The following is a 25,253-nucleotide window of genomic DNA, read 5'->3' as shown; positions in this document are numbered from 1 at the left end:
TTTTTTTTTTTCCTTTTCTTTTGAGCTTCCTTTCCTCTTTTCTGGTCCCAAGCTAAGTTACTCCATTTCAGGCTACAAGTATTTGATTAGTATCAGATCTGCCCCTAGACTTCGCCCACAAAAGCCTTTCTTTTTCAGCTAGTGACATTGGCATGGTAAGCTTTAAAGGGCTATTGCAAGTTTCTGTAGAGGAGCTCTTCTGGCCTCTGGGCTTCTTTTGTCAAGACCTGTATCTGTCACTACTTGTGCAGCCTCACACAAGTGAGTCCTTGCCAGGGAGGTTTTGGTACTGAGGCATTTCAATGAGCTGGACCCGTGGTGTTTAGTATGCAATCATACCAATGTGGACACAAAAAATCTAGCATACACAGACTAATTAAATGGTTCAGGCTGTCACTTCTGAGTTTGCACAGATTCCAAATCTCAGATCCACACAGGAGAGCAGAAATTACATCTTAATGCAAAACAATAGTGATCAAGCAGTAGGTTTCCAGAAGGAATGTTTGCCATCACATCACAGCATAAACACTGAAGGGGAAAAGAATTACTGAGGCTGGCAGAAAGCTAAAGTTGACTTTTATTTTGAGGGTTTAGTCTATGAAATTATTTAATCTATGAAACAAAAGACTAATTTTTTTGCTGGATTTTATTGCCTCTGGAGACAAAACTGAAAAACAAAAGGCCATACAGAATTTGGATCATTATGATAAGTTCTCCAATTTTCTTCCTTCCAAATAACCTTCATTTGCCCATTGTCCTGAGGTTGTCACTAGATATTTTCTGTTTCATCACTTAGTCTTGGTATAGTTTCCTTCAGAGTGCTTGTTATTGTCTTTATATGACCCTCCAGTAACCATGTGTGTGTCCATGGGTGCACACAAAAGGAAGCTCTTTGCTTGTGCTTCAAGCTGGCCAAAAGTGAACTTGTGGGCCAAGAGCTGTAAAGTCTGTTAATGTCATGCTGTGACTGAGTTAATAGGCCCATCGGAGACAAAGCGGTATAGCTTCTGAATTGGATTTACTTCCCTCCAGGCTGAGTGGGGTACGTGTTCAGTCCGTGTTTGTGGGTGCATGGGTCCATATAGGTGTGCCCTGTGCAGGAAGTGCGGTGGCGAGCAGTCAGTTCTGTTCTTCCCATTGCAAGGCCATTAGTCTGACTCTGCTCATGTTTCCCAAATTTTGTCATAGCCAGGAAGCTGTCAGACACTCCTGCAGAACGGGAGGAAGGTTTAAATCCAGCAGCCCACCATGGCCTTTCCATGCCAGGGGTGCGATGGGAATTGCCCACCTGCTTTCTTAGGCAAGCCACAGTAGCAGAGAGCTAGGAGGGATGCTGCCAGAACGTTAGATCCAATCCCTCGCAACTAGAAAACAGCTGAACTTACTCTTTCCCACTCTGGGGGTCAGGGGATCAAGTCACCTGCCCAGCCTCCTCCCAGCAAGGCATTTCTGTGTGTACCAGCGAAGACTGGATGCAGCAGCGTATGGAGCCCATTTCCACCACCTCACTAAATTTATAGTCCAGTCTTGATAGGGAGATTCAGTCAGGTGAGGTAACACTTGCTTGTTTTATTCTGGAAGGAAACTAAACATGTAAAGTAGGGGTACCTGCCTGTATTACGCAAAAAGTCAGACATAAATACTGAACAGGGACAGCTAGCAAGTTTAGGAAGTTGCTGTTATTGAACAGAACAGACAGAAGAAAAACTACAGTAAACTCTGGTCTAATTTTTATATGAGCCAAGGTAGCAGCAGATGTATCTGGGGTCAAGTCGTGATTTTCTTTTTATTAAAAGAGTGTCATGGTTCCTCAGTGCTAAATATCTGATGGAAGCAAAGGCTGAAATAAATCAAAGCAATGATAAATACAAAGTTTTTTAGCAAGTTAATTCTTCCTCTCTTGCAATAATATATGAACTCTGTCTGTAGATCCTGATGTGATAGGGAGCCCTACAGAATGTAAAATTTTCTGTTTATGTATCCTTTGGACAGTTTTTCATATCTTTTAAATGATGAAGCACAAAACCATCTTTTTAAAGTTGAACTGTCTATTAAATTGGAAGGAGGATGCTACAGATCAAATGAAGCAAGTGGAGAAAGGGCAGTGAAATGTTCATATTGCTTTGGGCTTTCTGATCCCAGGCAAACAAAGGATCTAACAAAATCCCTTTACAGTTGTGTCAGATACCATATTCTAAATACAGAAGAAAGTGCATGGGTGTGCTGAAAAGGCCAGTCTCCAAAAGGATGTCCTGCAGCAGTTAGAGGACGTAAAGGTTGAAAGTCTGCATGTACAGACACTGTAAAAGGTTTGCTTGTGGTGCCGTTGCAAAGTGGAAAGAACAATCACTGGCATAGGCTACCAGGCTATGCTGGGCAAGTCTGGCATTATTGCTGGACATCACAGGGCAGACCAATAAAGGTAAGGGAGCAGAGAGGTAAAATCAGTGTTTCAAAAGTGTTTGAAGGTATACTACAAATTAATCCACCCACCCACACACCTTCACTGACACTGGCATGTCATAAAGATAATGAATGTCATGCTTGGGGAGGCAGCCAGGCTCATCACTGCAACAGCAACACTGAAGAGACCTTCACCAGTGCTCCAGACTTGAAAACAGTAGAATGAATAAATTTCTAATATTCTCCCAAAGTATCACATAGTGGCGATTGCATGCACAGACAATCCAAAGAACAGAAGAGCAACCATGATATAGGAAGACAGAACAATAGAAAAGACAAATTACATAAGATGTTCTTGAATGTATGAAACTACACATTAACTTGTATCCAGTGACCATTTTGGATGCCCTGGTATTGGAGGTAGTCTTTGTTCTCAAAGGGAATGCAGTTACATGAGATCCAGATGCAAGTTTTGAAGAGGGGTGTAGAACACTTTTCCAGTACATGTGCTTTCATTTTTCTGCTGGATCAAGGAGTATTTAAAGGAAGTCTCAGAATGTCAACAATACATTTCAGAAAGTCTTAGCTGGACATGGATTTATCCTTATCATGTTTCATCATGTTCCTGGTTAGCAGCATCAACAGTTTTTTAATAGATTTTTAATAAGTGCATAATAAATGTATAAGCACACATTTATTTATACATCTTTACATCTTATACATAATAAATTATAAGATGTCCAGCTCCAGGTCTCATCTGACAGCCCCTTCCTGGGAGCAGCCTTGTGAGCCTACTTGTTTCTTACCTCTTATTTGCAGTTTGATCATGAGGACACCATCTGCAAAGGGATGATTGGTGTGGCACATGTTTATCCTCCATCTCAGCCCAGTTTCTCCATAGCTGAACTGGCAGCAGCCCAGCCCCACCATGGAGTCATGGTTGGAAAAACTAAACCACCACAATTTCCTGGGTTTTGCCCCATGGCAGGAGACAAGACACTGCACAGACACTGTGACCAAGGAGACAGGGATGGTCTGCACCATGAATGGAAGTTTTTAGCTGGGACTGAGACTTGTATCTTCATACCACATACCCCTCCTTGCAGATGCTGGTCCCTGTGTCCAGCAGAAAGGACTTACAACACAAACCAACACCATCTTGAAAATGAGCCATGTTTTCCCATGAGAAAAAGTGAACCAATAGCAAGACCTTAGGGGTGAATTTTGCATTTGAGGAAGAAGTCATCAGCCTTGTTCAGTCAAAGTCAGTAGGTCAGACTCTGCCATGAGTGGTGCTACTGAAGTCAGCCATATAGTAAAGCTTTTGAGAAGTAGGGAAACCACAATTATTCCTTCTATATGTTCTGTATATTTGGAGAACAACAACAAAAAAATAAATTGGAGATATTCTATGTATAATACTCCTACCAAGTAATTACTCCTAGTAGTAATTCCTATAGAACTTGATGTTGCATGTATGTTTATAAACACATACTGCATCTGTCCAACCTCCTGTGTAAAACACTGCAGTTACTAAACTAAAGCACTCAGAGCGCTCCACAGTTACAGCTGAAGTGGACAGACTCTACATGTATTATATACAGCATATTTTACAAAAGTAAAAGAGGGAGAAACTATTTCCCAAAGAGGATGGCTGTCATTTAAGTATAAGTAATGTTTATGAAAGAGTGCAATATCAGGTGAAGTAAAAATTACATTTGTATTTCAGATTTATATAATTTAACTATGCATTAATAGTACATTAATTCACAAAGGACTGTTTCTACCTATATTAATGAGTGGAAAATAACGAAAAAAAAAATCACATGAAAGCTTTCATGTGTTAGATGTTAGAAGACCACCTGTGCTGTAAATTCTCATTTAAAAAAAAAAAAAAAAAGATGACTGCTCAAGAGAGATTATACTCCTGATATTTCACTAAAAGTGCTTGTCAAATAAATTGGACTACAGGGAATAAAACATGTTTAATTAATGAAAATGGACTCCTATAGCTGCTGCTGTGCAGGGCTTCAGATGATCAAAAGAAAATTCTGGCATGGGACAATAGCATTGGAAGATCATTGTCGTGTAAATTGTTTTGAAGACATGAACTGATTGCCTTTCAACTAGTCTGTGAAAAGAGTGCACTTAATTAGGTTTCGGTGTTTTTTAGGTTTTTAGTGGGTTTATGTGTTATTAGACCCCTTCAATATTTACATGCTTGTTGACACATAGAAAATGTTAAAAAAAAAAAGCATACTTGACTAGAAAAAGTGAGATAGGTCCTTTAATTTCACTTAAACATATTAGCTGCTTTGAGAAATACAATGATAACCTCACTAATATTTAGTGTTTCTATTGTTGTTTCATATTTTGTTTAAAGACAGGTGAAAGCAGCTCTCTATTGGGAGCTTTGCAGCTAAGGTCCACCTCTGAAAAGACATGCAAACTTTCCCTTTCCACAGATGCTGATAAAAATATATTCTTTGAAGCCCACAGATACTGAATTTTCTGTTTTAAATTTCTCTGAAAATATGGGAATATCTGCAGAAGGCAATGTTCAGAGGCAGCAGACTAACTAAACTTCCAGCCCTCACAGGGGATTTGTTTTACAAACCCCTTAGATTAATGCTTACTATGGGAAAATTCAAAACTGAAATCAAACCAGGATCTAATTCTGTCATAATTTAGGCAAAACCCTTCAGTCTGGCATGGTGCAGTTAGTGGTGTATCTGGTGAGCCCTTCAGGATGCATAAAATATCTCAGCATAACACACCACAGCAGTTAGTAATCCAAGAAAAGCATGTCTGTGCTGTGCAATGGAAGGGGGATTCAGACAGGCAGCAGTTCCTGAGCTGGTGCTGACAGGTCTAGAGAGTAACAAGATACAGCACCATGTAAGCATACCTGCTTATATCCAGCAGCAGTATGGTGCATTCACCCAGTGCTGCAATCAGTTGATTAACTTGCTTTAGACCTAGGTTATTTCCTGGTCAGGAGCATTGGTTTCATCTGCTCCAGGAATCCAATTCTGGAGGGGGCTTGCACAGCTCCAGCCTGGGTGTGACATATTCTCCACATAAAATCATGCTAGTAGCCACTGAACAACATGAGTGTGGCCCGAAACCTCTTCCTGCAATTCCCTTCTCATATCCAGGTTGTTCTGTGATTGTCTGGGAAAAAGTCCTAGGGTATCTCAGCTTGCTGCAGACCTTGGATGGACAATGACGTGGGTGGAATACTGGCTAGACCATCAGGTTCAGGGTGTTGTGATCAGAGGTACAAAGTCCAGGTGGCAGACGTTGGCATCCATTAGGGATTGATACTGGGCAAATACAGTTCAGCATCTTCATTAAAAACCTGAAAAGTGGGATAAAGCACTCCCTCAGGAAGCTCACAGATGATAGCAAATTAGGAGGAATTGGTCAATATCCTGGAGGGCCAAGCTGCAGTTCAGAGGGACCTTGCCAGGCTAGAGAAATGGGCCTTCAGGAACCTCATGGAGTTCAAAAAGGCAAATGCAAAGTCTTGCCGCTTGGGGGAATGATGCCATGCAACAGGAGAGGCTGGGGCCATCTGGCTGGGAAGCAGCTCTGCCAAAAGCCCCTGTTTGGGGGTCCTGCTAGACAGCAAGTTGAATGTGAGCCTACCACGTGCCCTTGCAGCAAGAAAGACTAGCTGCATGCTGGGGTACATTAACAAGAGTATGGCCTGCAGCATCAGTGGTCCTGCCCCTTTATTCAGCACTTGTGTAGCCGCTCACAACTGTGTCCGGTTTTGGGAATCCCAGGACAAGAACAGTGGGACATACTAGAATGAGAGCAGCAGAGGGCCACCAAGGTGGTCAAGGGACTGGGACACATGACAGGACAGGTCAGGAGGAGAGCTGGGGTTCTTCAGAGAAGGCAAAGGGAAATCTTAATCTCAGTCTTTGGTTATCTAATGGGAAGATGTGAGAGAAGCCAGACCTTTCTCAGAGGTGCACAGTGACAGGGCAAGAGACACCAAACACAAGTTGGAATGCAGGAAATTCTCATTGTTTGACCACTTGCGAAGGTGGTCAGACACTAGAACAGATTGTCTAGAGAGGTAGAGAGGTGGTGAATCTTCTGTCATTAGACATAACTTAGCTGGACAAAGCCTAGTGCAACCTGCTGTAGTGCAACGCACTCTGAGTCGGAAGCTGTACCAGAGGACTTCAGAGGTCCTTCTGACAAAGCTGATTGTGCAATTCTGTGTGCCACAAACATCTTAGGTCCACAGGTAAATAAATGTGCCACCACAAACACAGCAACCAATGTATTATTCTGTAGTTGCTCTGGCCTCTTGTGCACATTCAGGAGTAACTCATGAGCAGAAACATCTAGCTAAAGGGTAGGTCTGTGCTGGGGAGCTGAGTGCATGGCTCCCACAAAGGCAACAGGACTTGCATGTAAGTCAGGAAAAATAAAGAAAGTATGGCTCAATTATTATGTGTAAGGATTTGAGAAGTGGTTTACATCTGACCATAGTTTTTATTTTCTACACGTAATACAGCTTCCTCTATGGTCTCATCCCTGTCTGATCTTGTTCAACCACATCCTTATCTCAGAACATATAAGCCCAAAGAAAATCACCTTGGTATCACTAAATGTAGAGGAACGAAGCTGGTTTAATTAGCATTGATAATATACAACTGTGGGCTGGCTTCAGGGGTGTCAGGTTGGCTGATGTAGATAAGGTGCAAGTGTGGCTGCTCTGTTAAGTGGTTGGGCAATCAGTGAAGAGGGAGCAGTCAAGGAAGAAGCAGAGAGGAGGGACTGAGAGAACACATGCCCTGGATGAGGGGAGACAAGGAGAAGGCAGCAGAGGGGCTGGTATGAAGGGTATGTTGGTATGCGATGGTAGAAGACCTTATCGCAGCTAGCTGGTTTGGAGAGTGCTGTGGCAACTAAACTGCTGTCTTTTGAAACTCTGGTTCACCTTCAGGATACCAGTACGGCTCTGGGATCCTGCAGTCTTGATCCAAATTCCTGAGCATCATGTTGTTGCTTGTTTCAGACCTCAGCTCTGTCCACCAGGTTGAACTTGCCACCCAATGATCTACAATGCTAGAGAACTGAAGGATTTTATATTTTCTATGCCTTGTTGTGGCGTTTGGGGGATGTGCATTATGGCGTACCTATTTCAACTTGGTTATTATTCTTATTTAATGTTTATCTCACAGACAAATGACTGTTATTCCCCATAAGAAATCTTCTAATTTGAGTGCAATGACAGTAGCAATAAAGAATTCATTTGAGCAGCTTGTTTCTACTTGGCCCATTAAATTAAAGACCATCAAAGGCATTGTTCAAAAAAATAACTCAGTCAATTCCTGTGCTTTTACAAGTACCAGTAAATCATATGTAACAAGGCAGGCTGTTAAATATAATCAGTCAAGATGAAAAATAGGAAGCTGGTGTTATCGCAGCTCTAACCAGCAAGCTTGTAGTGTAAAATGTGTTTCTTTAATCAGCTTCTGCAAAATCCAGGCAACACAACCTTAGCCAAAGGGTGAGGGATGAGCTAAGGTCAGCTGAAGGGGAAGTGAGCACCAGTGCTCTTTGCAGGGATGAAGGAAGAAGAGTCTGCTGCTGCTTTGTTTCCCCTTTGCCAATAATTCCCGTTAAAAGCTGAATAGTGAATATGCAGTGGGTTACATTCACATTGTTTCTGTACTGAATGTAGGGATATGCAGCACTGTACCGCAGCTGAAAGTGAGATGTTCAACCACAAGTTTTCCAACCTCTGTCCTGAGACCCACTGTAAAACGTGCCATAGCACAACTGTGTGAGGAAGCAACAATGAAATGCCATGGGATCCATGTAAAATGACAGGAAGGGAAGGAGTAGCTGGTTTAACTCCACAACTAGAATTGGATGTTCTGAGTTACCCTGTGATTTTTTGTTCAGTCTAAAGAATGGTTCATTTTGTCAGGTTTATTTTTTCCTTTATTTTTTAGTAGCAGATAAAGAGACTTTTATTCTTAATATAGAAAGAAAAGTCACTTTACATGAGTCAGTGAAATAATCCTTGTCCTTCTTTTTTTCTTATCAGATTGACTTTAAATTTGAAACAAACACAAAGAGAAAAGCACAAGCATTAGCAGTTTCTACTTCAACAAATATATAGTCTTTCTTTACATCTACTTATTTATTCACTGTCTTTTAGTGTCTCATAGATCACAGGAAGTAGAGAGTGTCTAGAGAGGATTAGACTGCCGTTATATATGGAATCCATCATATTTCCAGCTTTGCTCATTTTGTCTCAGACAATGAGTGCGTGGATGTCTCATTACTCACCAAGGACACAACTAGTCGCGGGTATCAGGGGGAAAGGCAGAAGAAAGCTTGTGGCTTTCTGTGTCTGTGAGTGACTGAAAGCATTTCCTAGGGTTTTTTTAAACTGGCAGGCTGCATTAGTTAAAATATGCTTGAGAACAGCTGGAATCCAACTGAATGCAGCCAGTCCCAGTCAATTGTCAGTGATGTCTACATGTTAGGATTTGTTTTGGAATAAATATTCAATGTGTAATATGTTAGCATGGTTTCAGTCTGCAGTATGAAAGCAAAGTGAAGTCTATCCCATTGTACTGGCTTTTAAAAACTCAGAAAGGTACAAGCAAATACAAGCGCTGATTCTGTGGCGGCTCTTGAGAAGATATCTCTGTTAAGGTGTATTTAGCTCTGGTTCCAATGCTAGCATTCACCATTGATGAGGGAATAGAGAAATGGCTTTGTTTGTCTGCTGTTTTTCCAAGTGATTGCTGAATGTTTAATATGTCTGGAGTGTTTTGTCTTTTATTTCCAATGATTTTGCCTTTGCTCCTTATATTTGGTTTGAAGCAAGCTGTGTGTGTTAATTAGGAAATGTAAATACCTTTACAGAACTATGCATTTGGATGCATTTTTCAAAAGCAAATGCTGTAACCACACAAGCGAGTATTTATGCTCACAGTTCTCTTATGAATGCGTTTCTGTATACAAGCGTAGCTTTTAAAAGATAAGAAACATTGGGAGATTTGGAACCTTAAATGCAAAGTAAATTCTTATAAAAAATTAGTTGTCTGTGGCTTTGATTCCCAGCTACCAGAATGACAACTTCTCACTCCAAGAGCTCCTGTAGTGGAGGGGACTGGCAGAGCCTTAGAAGCTGTTCCTGGAAGCCTGGAGTTAGTGGTGGTTCCTGCTCTGCCAGGAGCCTTTTGCTGGGAGGCTCAGTGCTAAGTGCCTTGACTACGCAGCCAGCAGGAATAAAGCTAACATGCAGGCATTTAGCACAGCGCTAATTGGAGTTACGTATCTCCAGCCTGTGGGCAATAACACTAGGAGTTTGAAGTCAGTTTTGTTCCAGGTCAGAGTTAATATTAAAAGACAGATTTAGAATGAAATTAAAACACTGTGCATGTTCAAGAAATATACACTTGTGGTGCTTAATTTCTTTTTATAATTGTATTTTATGTATTTTTTATTTGATCGTTGTACGCACAACACCTTTTGACATTTCAAAATATGTCAATGTATGTATTGACAAAGTATGACAATGAAAGTATTATTTGAGGTTTTACACACGTTCAGGCCCATAATGACAACTGAAATATTTGTCTTATTTCCTGAGGTACAGTGGAGCATCAAACTTTTTACGTACATTAAAACCTTTGAGTTACTTCTAGTACACTCTGAGGTAGAAAAGATCAAACTGTATAACCTCCTGCTGTGCCATACCCTGCAGTACAGCATTATGCTGATCATCACACTGACACTCTCCTACAGATTTTTTTAAACCTGAAATTCTAGATTTCTGTGAAATGACAAATTTGGAGCCCAAACTCTTATAATTTAAAAATGATTTTTCCCTGCAGGAACTTCTTTTGAAATCAACATGTTTTCTGAATGTTTCCCTTTTAACCAACTAACAGCTGTTGTTTTAAAAGAGAAGAGAATGAACAAACACTATTTTTAGAAAAACATTCAGCACATGTTCTTATTTGAGGTCTGATGCCAGGTACGGCTCTTCCCCTAAGATTTCGCTGTGGCTGATGAGCTTAGCAGAACAGTAACGGTTTGCTCTTGTGGACTGTCCTTTCTTTTGCTAGCTGCATGCTTCCTAAATCCCTCTCTGCTAATGAGGGCCACAGAGAGGCCACCAGGACCCTTCAACTTAGGAAGAAGAAGTTGAATAATTGCTAGCTCCATGTGCCCTTTTCCCCATACCCTTCCCAGCAGGTGCACTGACTCTTCCCTTGTTACACAGCCCCTCCTCACTTCTGCAGTTGCTGCATTGCTGCCCATACCAGATCTCAGGAGCTCTCCCAATGTTGTAAACCGAAGGAGAGTAGCTATCCTCATTTCCTACTCTTGCTATTAATCCTACTTTTCTGTCCTTGTCAAGATACCTATTTCCACCTTCACCCTGTTGATCTCCCACCTTCCAGGGCCGATGTTCCCCATGCAGCCACCCCTGCCAGGCACCACTGTCTGCACCGGTGGGTGACTCTTGCTGCTCTCCGCAGACCTCGCCTTGCCCTCTGAAGAACAGTGGTGCTCACTGGGCTTCGTGCCTCTTTTCTCTGTTTTCTTTCAACTGAGCTCTAGTTGGGGAATTGTTTCTTGCTTTGTGCTTAAGGTTAAGAGGCTGAGCTAGTTCTCCAGGTGTTCCTTATTGAAAATGTCCCAAACCCAAAAGTAGTTAAGTATTTATGTGCCCCTTGTTACTCCTGAAAGCAAAAGGAAAACACACTTTCCCTACCATTGTCCCTGTTTGACATTTGCCATAGCAAAATTTACAAAGGAGTTTGGTGTATGGCCCGTTCGTGCATCATATTTTTAATTCGAAAACCACAAAAAAACCCAAGGCTTCATTGCCATGAAAAAGTCATGCTCAAATCTGTAAGAATATAAACTATACCTTATAAAACAAGCTCTGGTTTTATCTCACAGCTCCCATCTCAGGTTGTTTTCACTTGGTCCTTAGTAATAAAATGGCACCATAAACTTGTTTTATGTCCTGCTCTGTAGTAAAGCACAGTGTAGTAGGTGGCAGACACAAGAAATTTATGTTCTTAGTCACTTCACTGTGAAAAGTATTAATCACAAATGAGAATAGTAGCCTCAACGTGTCGAATTTATAAACAGCAGAGAAAATGGAGATGGACCAAAGTAAAGATACGAAGACAAGTTCAATCTTTACCAGCCCCTCGTGACTGATGGTGCAATTTGCCCATGAATGGTGGAAGGGAGTCAGAGAGGGTCTTAGACTTTCTCTTGTGCTATTCTCACACAAATAGTTGGACTCAGGGCTTGTGGGTGTGCATGTGTTCTTTGCAGAAACATTCTGCAAGTGAATGTTGAGATACGGTGCTAGAAGATAGGAAACTCAGTGCATGGCAAATGCTGTGTCTGCAGCTCGCTGCTTGCAAGTCCTGAGGCAGGCAGAAGTGGAAGGGTGAATGATACATCAAAAATAAGCCTGATACTGCAACTGTGACTAGCTGTGGCTTTGGAGAGAGCAGAAAACAAGTCATCCAGTAAGCGTCCCTGAAGTTTATGAACTCCATATAAAATTATCACTTCACTATTGAAATAGCCAGACCACATATGTATTAAGCAAAATGGAAGATAGCATTAGCTTTTGGACTGTCACTGTATTTAAGCACCACCAAAAAAAAATGAGTTTGTTTTCCTGCTTCAGATACTTCAGATTCTGTGGGACATTGACATTTTCTTACAAGCCGTCTGTGAACTTACTCATAAGTGAAGGGAAAGTTAATAAGGCAAACATTGTTTTTCCTTTGTGACAAGTGGTTTGCCTTGAGTGTCTGTTTTTCGTGTGTGTCCAGGGGCTGTGACATAGTCCTGCAAACTAAAATGCAACCCCCAACAAACACTAACTCTGAAAAGGGAAAGCAAACAGAAAAATACCTTAATGTCTCAGAGATTTGCTTTTTCTTCCTCTTTCTTCTTACTTCCTTGGTAAATATTTTCTGCATGAAATCCTGTGGTGTGACTGTCACACCATGGGCAAACAAGCTGGGCTGGTCTTTCATGTTACTGCACTCAGCATGGTGCCCACAGCTATTTTGATGAGAGTTCTGGGTGGGCAGGAGGAATGAGCTGAGCTTGGGTGGCCGCTCTGGCTTTCAGATGAAGCTGTATCTCCTTGGTACAAGAGGCAGTCGGTGACTGCAGAGCCTGGGCAGCTGACAGACCATCCCAAGCCCCTAACCAGAGAGCTCCAGTGATGGGAGGAATAATAACAGACATCAAGTTGCCTCCCACTGAAAAACTAAGGGAAGAGGAAAGGCTAGCACAAAGTTTCTGAAGGTCATAATCCAAGAGCTCTGGGGCATCGTGCTGTCAGTGGGAAGAATTAGTGGCTGCAGAAAAAAGGATAAATGCAGAGGTCAGGACTAATCTGGAGAGCTACAAACACAGAGAGGAGAGGAGAGAGGAGAAGGAGGAGGGCAGACAGCCTGGAACATGCCTGGGTCATAGATAAGCATGAACCAGGTGTGGGTTCAGCCTTGTGGACATGAGGAAAATGACGTGTCCCTGTTGTATCCTGCATTGGCACAGCGTGTTGTAGGTTTTGTGCACTAAATGCGCTGCACCTCTCTGGCCCTGGCCGAGTTAGTGCATAGGCAGAGACCCACTCTCCTGTCTGGCATGCCACATCCAGCACAGCCCTGACACATCCTGCCTGCTTCTGGTTCTGCAGAAGCTTGTCTCTTGCCTGTATGAGACCCTCTTGGGAAAGCTGGCCACCGGAAAAACAGTTTCCTAACCTGGGGAAGAAATTGATAGAGCAGGGCCTTCCAGGTAACAAGTCAGCTTTGCATAGTCGTACTCAGCTTCTCCTCCAGCCCAGGATGAGGATGCACAGCAAGGTAAAAAGACAGAACACAGAGCTCACAACAGGTAGGATGGGCTACCTATGTAGCTGTTTGTGCCTTAATGGCATTTGTCACTGTGCAGATGGCCGGAGAACCAAGATAGTGTGTAAGGCCTTGTTCTGACCTTTTTTAGTGCTGTGCATGTCAGCTCAACCACATGCACGCAGTCATGCTTGCAGAAGTGGCCGGTTGACATCCAACACAGAAGTACTGTTGTATCATTCTGTGCACAGCCCAGGATGTGTATTGGTGAAATACTGATATAAACGTATTTCTTTCTACCTTTATTTTTTTTCTTAAACAGGTGTGAAGAAAGAAGTACAAAAAGATCAGGATGCTAACAGACCAGTTGTCTCATCCCCTAAGAGATCAGCAGTAACAACCACCAAGCTCCATTCACCAGGTAATTATGAACCAAAAAACACTGCTTCAGGGAAGATTTAAACTTGTTGACTTTGCATCTCTTGTTAACACACTAAACTGAGACCCACTATTAAGTGAAGATTGATTGTGTCCAAGGTTCATTAAGCTGGCTCCGACTACTGCAGGTTTTATCATACCAATGCATAAGCTGAACAGACTTTTGTTTTCTTTGTTACAACCATGAAATCATCTTTCCTTCAAAACAAAGAGTTGTTGTTATTACGTGTTTAAGGTCACAGGAACATTTATTTTTATCATTACAATTACAATATAAAAAGAAAACAGGTAGGTATAGTGAAATAAAAGACACAGATACCTGGAATTATAGTATATTGCCTGGAATCTACTCTTTAACTGTTGTGCAGAGGCACTAAATTTCCTGGGCTTTTTCTATGCATGACTGGAAAAGGGATTATCTATAGAAATAACCTTCAGAGTGCTGTTGGGGCATTGTCAACTTACCCCTCAATATGGCGTACAAACACATGGGTTTAGCATTTCTAAATAATACCTTTGTTTATTTACTAAAATGAAGATAACTTATTTCAATTTATGTTTACTATGTGTACATTAACAGATGTATAAGGTACCTAAAGGCTTTTCTAAGGCTGGCCTTTGGCTGATCTGAATGCTTCTGAAATGAGTGGCCATGATCCCAATGATTTCTTTGTGCTTGAATTTTTCTTCTATTCTGTTATCTCATTTTTCAGACTCTACTTAAATACTTTAAATGTCATCTCTACAGCTATATGATGCTTGAGTTGTTATTATTGGGGGGGGGCAGAACCCCATGTTTCTTCATTTGATGGTAAAAAAAATGTAGAACAGCTCTTCGGCTCCTATAACATTCGTCAAGAATCTCTTCATGTTTACTAAACTCAAACTTTTCTTCTCCTTCCCATCCAACAAAATCAAGAAAATGGAAGGTAAATTTAAGCTTTCCAGGCACCAACAGGATTCAGAATTCTCCTCCTCACTAAGCTACTAGTGTAAAAATATGAACTTAACCCTGTCTTCTGAATCATATAATTTTTAGGCTATTTTGCAGCTGGTGAGATCATCAAGAGAGATGCAAAGAAAAATTTGTTGTGGAGAGTGCCAGACCAACAGCTCACTAGCATTTATAATGGTGGGAGTCCAGTTTAAGCACTGGAACTGATTGTGGCAGTAGCAGCATGTTGCAGAACAGCTGATTTGCTTCCACTAGAATTGGAAAGCAAAATGAAACATAGGCATATTTGTACTGTGTATTTCTGTTGTCTTAAGGAGGCCTGCATTTCCACAGGTCACTTAATGTTTTTCAAGGCTGAAATTTTTTGCATATTGAATTCGTAAGTCATCAAATATTTCTTCATTTTCATGAGAGGTTGAGTAACTGCCCTCTCTCCCACTTCAGAGACAGATTTAGGATTTCTTAAGCTTGGTTGCCTGAAATTATGGCAACCTAAAATTGTTTATCACCGTAATGATCAAATACGAAGATAAACCTCATTTTTATCTTTTGAGAGTAGCCTTTAGCATTCTATGAAATAACAACAGCAATAACAAAGCCATAAAGACAATGTTTTCACCTATTTAACAATTTAAAAAAATAATCAAAGCAGCCATTAAACAGGAGAAGTGAGTGTTGCTGGGGCTAAGGGGCAGTAGCACAGCCTTTCCTCCATCAGGATCATAAACTTGTAAGGCATTTACATTTGTGATATTATTCCTATCACATTACTTTGTGGTAGGAGAGCATGCGTCCTCCAGGTAACTCTGCCACAGCTACATGTGGCCATGAAATAGGCTGTAACTTTGAGTGCTGTATCTAGGTTGTATTCCCTCTGTTACTGGCCTCCTCACGTGCAGTTCTTTAAAATCAGTGCTGGGTTTTGGCTGTCCTGCAAATTCTTTTTAGCCTTGAATCTGATCTTTAGACTTTTGGTCAGTCCTCCTGCAGACTTGCAAGCGAGTTTTGAGATGCAGAAGCTTGTAGCGATATCAATTTTATCTATTGATGCGATACCATTCCTGAAATATTTGTATAGGAACAGGTGTACATGGATGCAGGTGCTCTCCATCCACTCCATTTTAGGACAGTGCCGTCTGTTTCTGACATTTGTCACTCTACAGATTGCTTGTTATCAGTCCTCTCGAAGTAATTTTCACACTTTCCTTATGAAAATGTCCAAAATTGGACAGTTAAAAGGCAAATAAATTGTATTCCCCATCTAAATCCTCATGGACTATGCTAATTATGAGTATATACTTGTTACGTCTCCTTAGTTCAAACACAGGTAGATAAAAAAGACCTGGAAGTTTTGAAGTGGATCAAAGGGGTTCAGTGATTTCAGCGTACACTAGGTCTCCCTCCTGGTCTCACCATCAGCAGAAAGGACATTCAGGATCAGGGCCAGCATCATTAATACATACCCTGTTTTGTGCAGAGCAACAGAAGAGAGACATGAATGGCAGAATAAGCTTAGTAAGCTGCTTTTCAGACCCAAATGAACTGAGAAATTCAGATTCATCCCTGAGGAGAATAGCACAATTTAATTTACAAGGACAGCTTATAATACTGACAAGGACAACACAGAAATGTGCACTTCAAATGTTCCGGTGAACAGGAAAGCTAGAAAGATATAAGACAAAGCAACCTGATGGGTTTCTGTTTTAATTAAAACTGGACTGATTTCAAGGGCTTCCCTTTACACTTCTCCCTATGCCTTTTGTTGTAACATCACCATGCTGCCTAAAGAACCCAAGATTTTTATACTAGAAAGACAGATATTTGTGGTCATTGCTTTTATGAATTTCTTATTTTGTGATAATACCTACTGCCCAGTTAAGAGCCCCTTTACATGAATGGAAGAATCTGTAAGAAAATATTATTCCTGAACAAAATGGTGTACAGGCTTTAACTGACATGAAAATGGATAGAGGGCAATGACTATGCTGGGTCAACTCTCTTAATGACAGAAAGTCCTCTCTCTCTCTCTCTCTCATCCCATTGTATTATTTAGGTCTTGCAACATCATAAAGTTAGTCTTGACATGTTGGGAAAGGTATTCCCCTTTACAAATGCAAGTCATGGGCACAAGTTTCAAAGGCTGTTTTGCACTTGTGACTCTATGCAGTTGCAGCACAAGATACTTGGGGTCACGAGGGAGCATCTCTAGAGCTAGTTCCCTGTAAGCTTAGCCTGGAGCCAGAGCATAGTGCAGCAAATTGGAAGACATGCTCCCAGTGGCTCTACGCAAGTCAGGGATCTAAAAAAGTAGGAATACACTCCTGGTGTATTGTTCTGGAAAAGCTATACTGGTTCCCTGCCTGATGTGGTAACATTGCCCTGAGGATCCGTTTGCACACCCAGGCCACAGTCTTAAAAATCTAAAATATCTAAAGCGCATCTAACAAAATTACCTCTGGGACAATGCTCTACTTCATAAATTGGTTCTAAGTCATACCATTAGATGCTTCTCTGTGGAAGGATTCTTCTGGTTTTTAGGAAAGGGGTAGGTAGTATCCACAGCGGAAAACTGTGCTCTGTTACATTCATTGCTGAGAACTAGTTGGAGACATGGTTTCTGTATTGTTTTGCAGGAACTGTGTACTACAAGACTATAAGACTACAAGATACTATTTTATTTTTTTTTAGATTTTTTCAGATTCTTCCATACCCAACCCTCTCTGCTAGCACAGAAATGTTCATTTTTTATCTGTATCCAGACCAATGTCCACCATTTCTAGTAACACATGGGAGCAAGGTGTCTGACTGTTTTCTCCCCCTTTCTTTCTAGCTCCTAGGCTAAAAGCTTGATACTAGCAGGAGGAGCTCAAAAAGTGAACCAGAGATTCCTGGACAGTATTCAGGAATGAGCTAAAAAGCAACAGCTGAGGAGAGACTAAGCATAGCAAAAAGAATCAGTAAATCAAATGTGTTGCGCTGCTGACCATAAATGTTTGCAGAGGAGAGTTTTCAGGAAGCTAAGAAGATAAAGACAAAACAGCTTGTCCAAACAGTGGCTTGATCAACGTGACACTACCAGAACACCACCCTTTCTTGCTTCATCCTCCTAACTGAGTATATCCAGAGAAATGAATAGCTGACTCAAGCAAGATATAAAATTAAATTAGGATAAAAGCCTCACTTCCCTGAAGTGGCTTATCATAAGTGAACTTTAATTCTTGAGCCATTCATGTGAATATGACACTGTGTTTGAACTGATACCCTGAACACAAGCTACACTAGTGGTTTCACATCTTTATACAGGATCAGACTTGCTTCAATCCAACTTGGAGCATGTCAGAGGAGCCAGAGTCATTCTGGACCCATTTCTGCAGGCAAATCATACAGTGCTTCTGGTGTGACCGATGGTGCAGAGAGAGCAGCCACGCAGAGTCAATGCTGTAACAGTCAACATTATGTGGCACCTGGTGGCATTTCTATGCATATCTGTTTTGTGCTGCAACTTTAGAAGTGTTATAAAGGGGAGAGCAAGGGGAACTGGCAAGATAGACTGCAGTATTGCTGATAAAAACAAACAGTGAATCCCAATAGCAAGCAACCCATGCTATGTTTGCATTCAGGGAAAGACAACTCCAGTCCCACATTGTCCTATTTGGAGGCAAAACGAAATCTACAAAGGCAGTCTGGCACCTCTGTCGAGTCACCAAGCTTGGGGTTCAGGTGGCCAAAGAAATTGTGTAGAGTCTAAACATCATCCTACTGTTTTCCGCATCCACAACAGGATAAGCTGAATCTCAGTCTGGAAGCGCCCATTTCTCTCACTGCTATTCAAGGGAGTCCAGCATTACACATCAAGATGCAAACCTCTGTTCTTGTAGATGTCTAGCATAGGTGAGAGGGAACCTTCCTCTAACAACCTCATTTCTCAGTAAGACGTTCTTAGGAGAGCTCTCCCCAACTCATAGCAGACCTTCAGGCTCAGAGCCTGAGGTGAGATGACTGTTACAAAGGTTTGAGCTTTGGCCCCTATGGAAACGTATTGGACTGTGCTCTCGCTTTTCTTGAAAGTCATTACAGATGTGTGTGAATGCTAGAGACCTTTTTTTCTTTTATAGGGATGAGTTCCAAGGGCCTTAGAAACACAGAAAGGTCATGTCCATACATATAAAGGGACCCTGATGGTCTTTTCTTCTCTGCTTTGTAGGACATCCCAAGCAAAGGCCAGCCACCCCAAAGAATGGATTCTCCCCCAAACCAGGAGAGAGTCGAGATGCTGAAAAGCAATTAATTCAGAGATTGAAGGAAAAGTGTGATGAGCAGTCCCGGCAATTAAGCAATATTCAAGATGAGCTTAAAAGGGCCAGCTGTGGCTTTGATGTCTTTGCTATAACAACACAGCACTTTTTCAGGCAGGTAAGTGCAATGGGTACTTTCTACCATTGGAGAGATACTTTGCCTTTACACCAGCCACTTGCCCAGATTTATTCCACAGTTGTTGACACTTTGTTCTTGGGAGCAAAGCGTGTAATTTCTTTGCAACAATTACTATGATGAGGGAATAATAATTTGATGCCATGTATTTGAAAATCAAAGTTCAGGAACTTGGAAGAGGAAGAATTGTGACTGAAGTATTTGTCATGGAGAGGTTTCAGGATGTTTTTAGGAGTAAAGCAGATGCACAAACTTAGAAGTACCAGTCCCTGACTGCTACAGCTGGAATGGAAAGTGTAACTGAGACAGTTGTGAACAAATGCAAAAACAATCCATGCATTTAGTCAACCAAAGGTGTTGGATGAAGGAAGAGATTTGCTTTCTCACTTATCTACTCCTGCTGTTCACCACAGATCAGTCAGTGTCCCTGTTACAGAGGTGCCAGTTCCTGAAAACATTAGAATAACATTATCTCAGCATTTAGGAGATTACATTCAGCAGGTATAGAGAACATTAAAGAAAATGTTGCCAATTAGAGAAGTTTATTTAATCACTAAACCTGAGACAAAATGAGTACCTTTTAAGACAACCATGAAGGACTTGTAGGTATTGCTTGTTTCAAAAGCTGTTTACTGATCTGGCTGGGCTCTAATGCCCAGACCTGGTTCACCTCATGCCCATGTATTTTGTACCATCCCAGGTTAAGCTGGTGTTCCAACTGCTTTGTAAAACAGGCAGTCACAAGCAGTAGGACCCAAGGTTTGGGGAATATCCTTGATTGCTTGTTTAGCTACTTTTGGAAGAGGCAAGAGTAAACTTTCAGTATTAAATGGGATGAAAAAACCCAACAAAAACCAAAGCACAGATTCAAACAGTCTTTACAAATTCTGGAATACTTTATTCAGTTATTTTTGTATATTAGTGGGAAAGGTTACCTTTGAACAAATAACCATAGTTCACACTTTTCCCTAAGTAGGAGCTGATCTTGCTAGGGGGAGCTTCAGTGAACTTTAAAAAAAGGAAATCTTTATTATGTACTAAATATTTTAAATACCTTATTGGGGGGGGTGGGGGGTGTCCCCCTCCATTTTTCTATAGTCTTGACATTTCTGGGCTTGATGGGCATTTGTAAAGCTTTTTTTTTTTCCCCCTTTTGGTTGTTTTTTTTTATTATTATTTGAGCTGACTGTGGAGTGTCCTTTATTAAAGCAGAGGGAAACAAAAAGGGGCAGAGCAGTGTATGCTCGGCTTTGTCTATGTGTTGTCCACTGGGGAGAGATATTTCATCTCATGCCTCATTCACAATTTGCTGAAGGAATTCTGGAAGCTTGGGCATACCTCCTTCATCTCCTCTGGATGTGTTTTAAATGAGAACAGCTGCTGCAGCTGAGCTTTCAGATGACTCTCATCTAGTTGGTGCGTGTTAGATCTGTCCTGAGAATGCCTACTAAACGAACACCTCAGGGGACTTTATTTAATAGAGTCCTCTCCACGTCCTGGCTGGGCATAGCTGTGCCTTATGTTTCAAGCTCCTCTGCACCATCAGGCCAGCTGAGGGGTTGCAGTAATACTCCTCTGAATGCCTGAGGGTCTTGGAGGTAAAAAATAACAAATATACTTATGGAATTTAAGCACCTTGAGGCTTGGGCAGGATTAGATGTAATTTTTGCCAGATCCACTGCTGGGCTCATTTACCTGTATTCAGCCTGAGTGTCAGTTTCTTTTGGGCTTGCTTGGTCACCCTGGAGTATATATATGTGCACATCATCATTCAGTGCAGTGCAAGACACTTGCATCTTGCCGCTCGCTGCTGGGAGCCATGTGATATGGACCTCTCCCAGGCAAAGATACCCCTGGCTTCTCTGGGCGATGAGCTGCACAGTCAGCATGAGCCCAGCAATTATCCATTAGTCACTTAGGTGTGGTACCTGCATTAAAGAGTATGATTGCTTAGGCTCCATTTTTAGTGAATGGAGGCAGGTGAGCACTTCCAGAAGACTGTTTTCAGCACCAAAGATCTGAATGTCTGCCTGAGGTACTTGCCTGTACTGTGGCCTTCAGGGAGGCCTAAAGCTGCTACACTTTTAAATCCAATGCTTAAATTGAGAGCCTACATGTGATGGGATGATCTGGGAGTATTCAAGCAATTGTGTAATTGGGCAGTCTGTTGTCTTGCAACATAGACACAGGCTTCCACGTTTTTGAGTCATTCAAAAATACAATCTGTAGACATTTTCTGAGATGGCATTAGTGTTTGAAAGCTTGAGCAAAATTGCATTGGCTGGCTTTGCATGAAAAAAGGGCAGCATGAAAAAAGAAACTTTCCCCATTACAAAAATAATACTTAATGTTTGTTTCTGGGAAGCCTGCAGGCAGAATGGTTGAGGTCTGAGTAGAACTGCAGTTTGGCAAGGGAATAATACTCATTCAGGAAAAAGGTGGGGACTTATTCCAGAGAAGTTTGAGGCTGAGTTGTCCAACTGGCAGTTCTGCTCAGCTTAGCAGAGGACCCAATCCTACTTTGCTGCTGGGGAGCCTCTTTGGGCTGATAACCACGCATAGCCTGATTTTAGTATGTGTCTCTCTGTCCTTACACCACATCAAAATAATGCCCAAAACATAGATTTTTATCTGAATTGGAGTTGAATTCTGTTGGAAAATGTGCTCCCAGGCAGTGAGGACTGGGCTGAGTCTTAAAAGTGACCCAAGGACCAGTGTTTTGCACACAGGTAGGAGTCTCCCTGTGCCCGTGGCTCTCGTCTTGTTCACACGGTTTCTGTTCTCTCTCCAAAGCTGGGAAAAGCACCAATGCAAGTGGTCCAACAGATGTGTTTAGCTGAAGAAAGAGCGTGTCAATATGTAGTAAACAGTGTTGGCCCACACCCACAGTTTCTTTGAGTGCTTTCTAATTTTAAGCACTTGCTGTGGCAACCTTAAGGTTGCATGACCATTTTCTTTGGGTTTTTTTGGGTTTGTTTAATTGCTGTTCCAGACCACTGCTGAATGTTATCCTGGAATCGTGTCTTTTTCTCAGTTGAAAATGCTCTTAATAGTCAAGATTCATTTAATAGGCATCAAGGAGTTCACAACATGTAGTGGTACTTAACACAGACCCATTAAATGCCAGCTAAACCAATTTTCTATCTTGGTGAAAAGCCTAGGAAATCAAAGCAAGTGATGGCTGAGGCAGTGGACAAAAAAAAATTAAAGCAGTGGTTCTGACTTACACATTTAGATAATTATGAAAGGTAATGATTGCAGCGCATGTGGACAGCATGGCTTTTAATTATTATTTAATTAGCAGATGGATTATTTGAGACCCTCAGATATGCACGCATGACTCCTATTGAATTTGGGAACCACTTTAGACTTATTCTGAAAAGGAGCAGATTGAATTTGTCCCTAATGTTGGATGTTCAGTGTGTCAATACAACCCTTGTGCTGTGACGTATACTCCAAACTGAACAACTGACTGGTGGGAGCTGGAGTGATACCGTGAAGATGATACTATGAAGACTTTTTAGAACAAATATCACGAACGGCTCCCCCTGACCTGGGTCACTCCTGAGCAGCTCTGGCTTGTTAGCCCGATAATAATGACAGTCCTGGCCCGGTTTCACCCCTGTTCAGCAAAGTGGCCCGCAGCAGTCCCTCTTGGAAATGGTAACGGTGCCATCTAAAGGAGAGCAGCCCGAACTGACAGACCCTGCAGGGTAAATCCTTCTGGACACAAATAGGGAGAAAAAGAATCCACGTTCCTATCTCCAGTATGCTCAGAGCACAAGTGTTTGTGCTGAGGGCTTTGGTGGGCAAACTGCACCAAGGCCCTGGAAACGGGACTAATAATGCCTTTCTGCCCCTCCAGCATGCCCAAACGGCAGGACTGTTGGTGTCCTGTTAATAAGTTCTGCCTCTGAAATTTCAAATGAGGACTCCAGAGCCACAGGGCACGTGAGGGGTAGGGATCCCTTCTGAGCTGCAGACCCCAAGCGTGGGAGGAGGCAAGGGAAAGGGTTATGCTGTGGTAGTCTGTCCCGTACTCTGCTTGGGCATAGAGGGGTTTCCAGACTTGCAGCACAGCCTGCAGTTTTCATCACAGGAAAAACTGCACTGGACAGGTCCTAGCGTGTGGGTGCAACCAGATAGCTGGGAATGGGGCAGCCACACAGATGTCCTGAACAAGAGTTGGGTCAGCACCCTAGTACCTGACAGCATCCCAAGAGTTTGTATCTACTGACACTGGGAAAGACGCATCACCAGTAACCAGTGTGTGTGTTTGTCTCTACACCTGAGTGTGAGTTACTTTTGGGTGGGTATACAATACACATCTTCCAGACAAGTAAACACCTATAGCAGTGTACTGGAAAATCTGGGATGGACAAGAAGAACCTTTAACCCCATTCAAATAACTGAGATATGTGTCTGCTTTTTGTGTATTCTTCAAAGCAATGTTTCTGGTCTGTGAAGTGTCACGTTACTACCTTGTCCAAATACTAATGACTTCTTGTGTTAGAGGCAGAATTGGTTGCTCTAGTTACAAGTCACTTGGCACCTCCCACCGTTGGCTCGGAAACAGTAATTTGGGCTAACATTTCAAGTGCTCATCTCAGACTGAGCTGAAAATGGTTTATTTCCACAGCTGTCTCTGAGAATTAGTTTAGGAGAAATGTATCTATTGTTTGTGCCTGGTGGTGGCACAGTGGTAAGAAGCCACCACTCATCAGAAAGGCTGACCTCCTGGCTTTCACGGGTACTACTTTCCCAACATTTGCAAAATATATTAGAATTTGGCCCAAGAATAGCTCTTAGAAAAATGCCACTCCTCTTCTCCGTTGTCATTATTACAGCTTGGCTAGATTTCCTGTATTGAGCAAGTTCAGTCTTTTCTTTGCTCCTCCTGGAGACCACAGCAGTCAGAACAACTCAACCTTTTCATTCTGTATCCTGGAAAAAAACCATTTTGGACTCATCAGACCCTGACAGTTTAGGGATATGAATCAAAAACATTTTATTGCGAGACAAACAAAACATTGTTTACTTGAGAGAAAAAAATTAGAAAGAAACTTTGTCGTCATTTAAGGCTTTCTAAACTGCTTTTTAAGTAGAAATGCACAAGATTTGGTACTGGGGGCAACCAGTTACAGTAAAACAGTGCAGTAAGAATTGGGAGGTGCTCCTTTACTTGCAAGCATTACAGTGAAGGCTCTATAATGCAGCTGCTATGGGATTCATGGGACACTTATTCATGGTCACTCTGCCCAAGGAATGGATCAGGGTTTGTAAACTGAAGGAAGTTGCCTTCTGTGGGTCCCCTGCTTACTTGCTATGGATGCTAAATGACAGGCAGTGAGAAGATAAGGTGCTGTAGGAATAGAAACCTTAAAGCAGCTGAATATCTTTCCCCTCCTCATCATCTGGGTAACTGCATTTTACCAAAGGATGCTACACAGGGCCTATAGGAAGATCATTTCATCCAGTCTCACCACTTCTGTGCCAGGGTGTGTCCCTCATTTTCCACTGGCGCAGCACCTCTTGGTGCTCAGCGCTCTGCTGCTGTGGCTTCAGAGCCAGATACTCACTGCACTGTGCACTTCGGGTCTGCCAGCAAAACCCACGTCTCTTCTAGCACAGGATCTAAGGAATGTTTTTAATTTCCCTGTGACTCAATGCCTATCTGTTAGACAGGGATGCCAGGGAACTGCCATCACATTAGGAGGCCACAGAGGAAAAAAATTATTATTTCTGATGCACTGCAGTATTGGGGTTGAGATGACAAAAGAACAGCCTGTGAGGAAAATCAGCACTGCTGTCAGTGCAGAGGATAGCATGGGTAATAAATAAGGCCTTGGGCTATATAATGAATGAAAAAGATAAACAAATTCAGGAATGAGTACTGATACGCGTATTCACTGGGCAAAGTGGGAGTGCTGTGCACTACCTTGTGCTGTAGCTGTGTGATGGATCTGCCCCACGGAGCAGACATCCATCCACCTGTGTACTGCACCGCTTCACTGTGCTGCTGCTGGGTTGTGGATGCAACCGCACACCCATCGAAGGGGCATGGGGGTGTGAACTGGCTGAAGCGGAGATGATGATGCGGATATTGGGTATTGCAAGAAAACAGAAGGAAA

General features: G+C 42.1%; 1 protein-coding gene across 1 annotated transcript in view; it reads left to right on the top strand.

Annotated features, from left to right (window-relative positions):
- MTUS2 (microtubule associated scaffold protein 2) overlaps positions 1-25,253 on the top strand; it is a 318,390-nt gene that overhangs the window by 232,585 nt on the left and 60,552 nt on the right. Inside the window, exons 7-8 of the mRNA XM_055801939.1 lie at positions 13,621-13,719; positions 18,896-19,104. Of these exons, the coding sequence (XP_055657914.1) occupies positions 13,621-13,719; positions 18,896-19,104 (308 nt within the window). The remainder of the gene's footprint in view (positions 1-13,620; positions 13,720-18,895; positions 19,105-25,253) is intronic.

This window comes from Falco peregrinus, chromosome 4, assembly GCF_023634155.1.
Source record: "Falco peregrinus isolate bFalPer1 chromosome 4, bFalPer1.pri, whole genome shotgun sequence".
In the NCBI taxonomy this organism is placed as follows: Eukaryota; Metazoa; Chordata; class Aves; order Falconiformes; family Falconidae; genus Falco; species Falco peregrinus.
The sequence above is the reverse complement of the archived record's forward strand: the minus strand, read 5'-3'. Positions and strand labels throughout refer to the sequence as shown.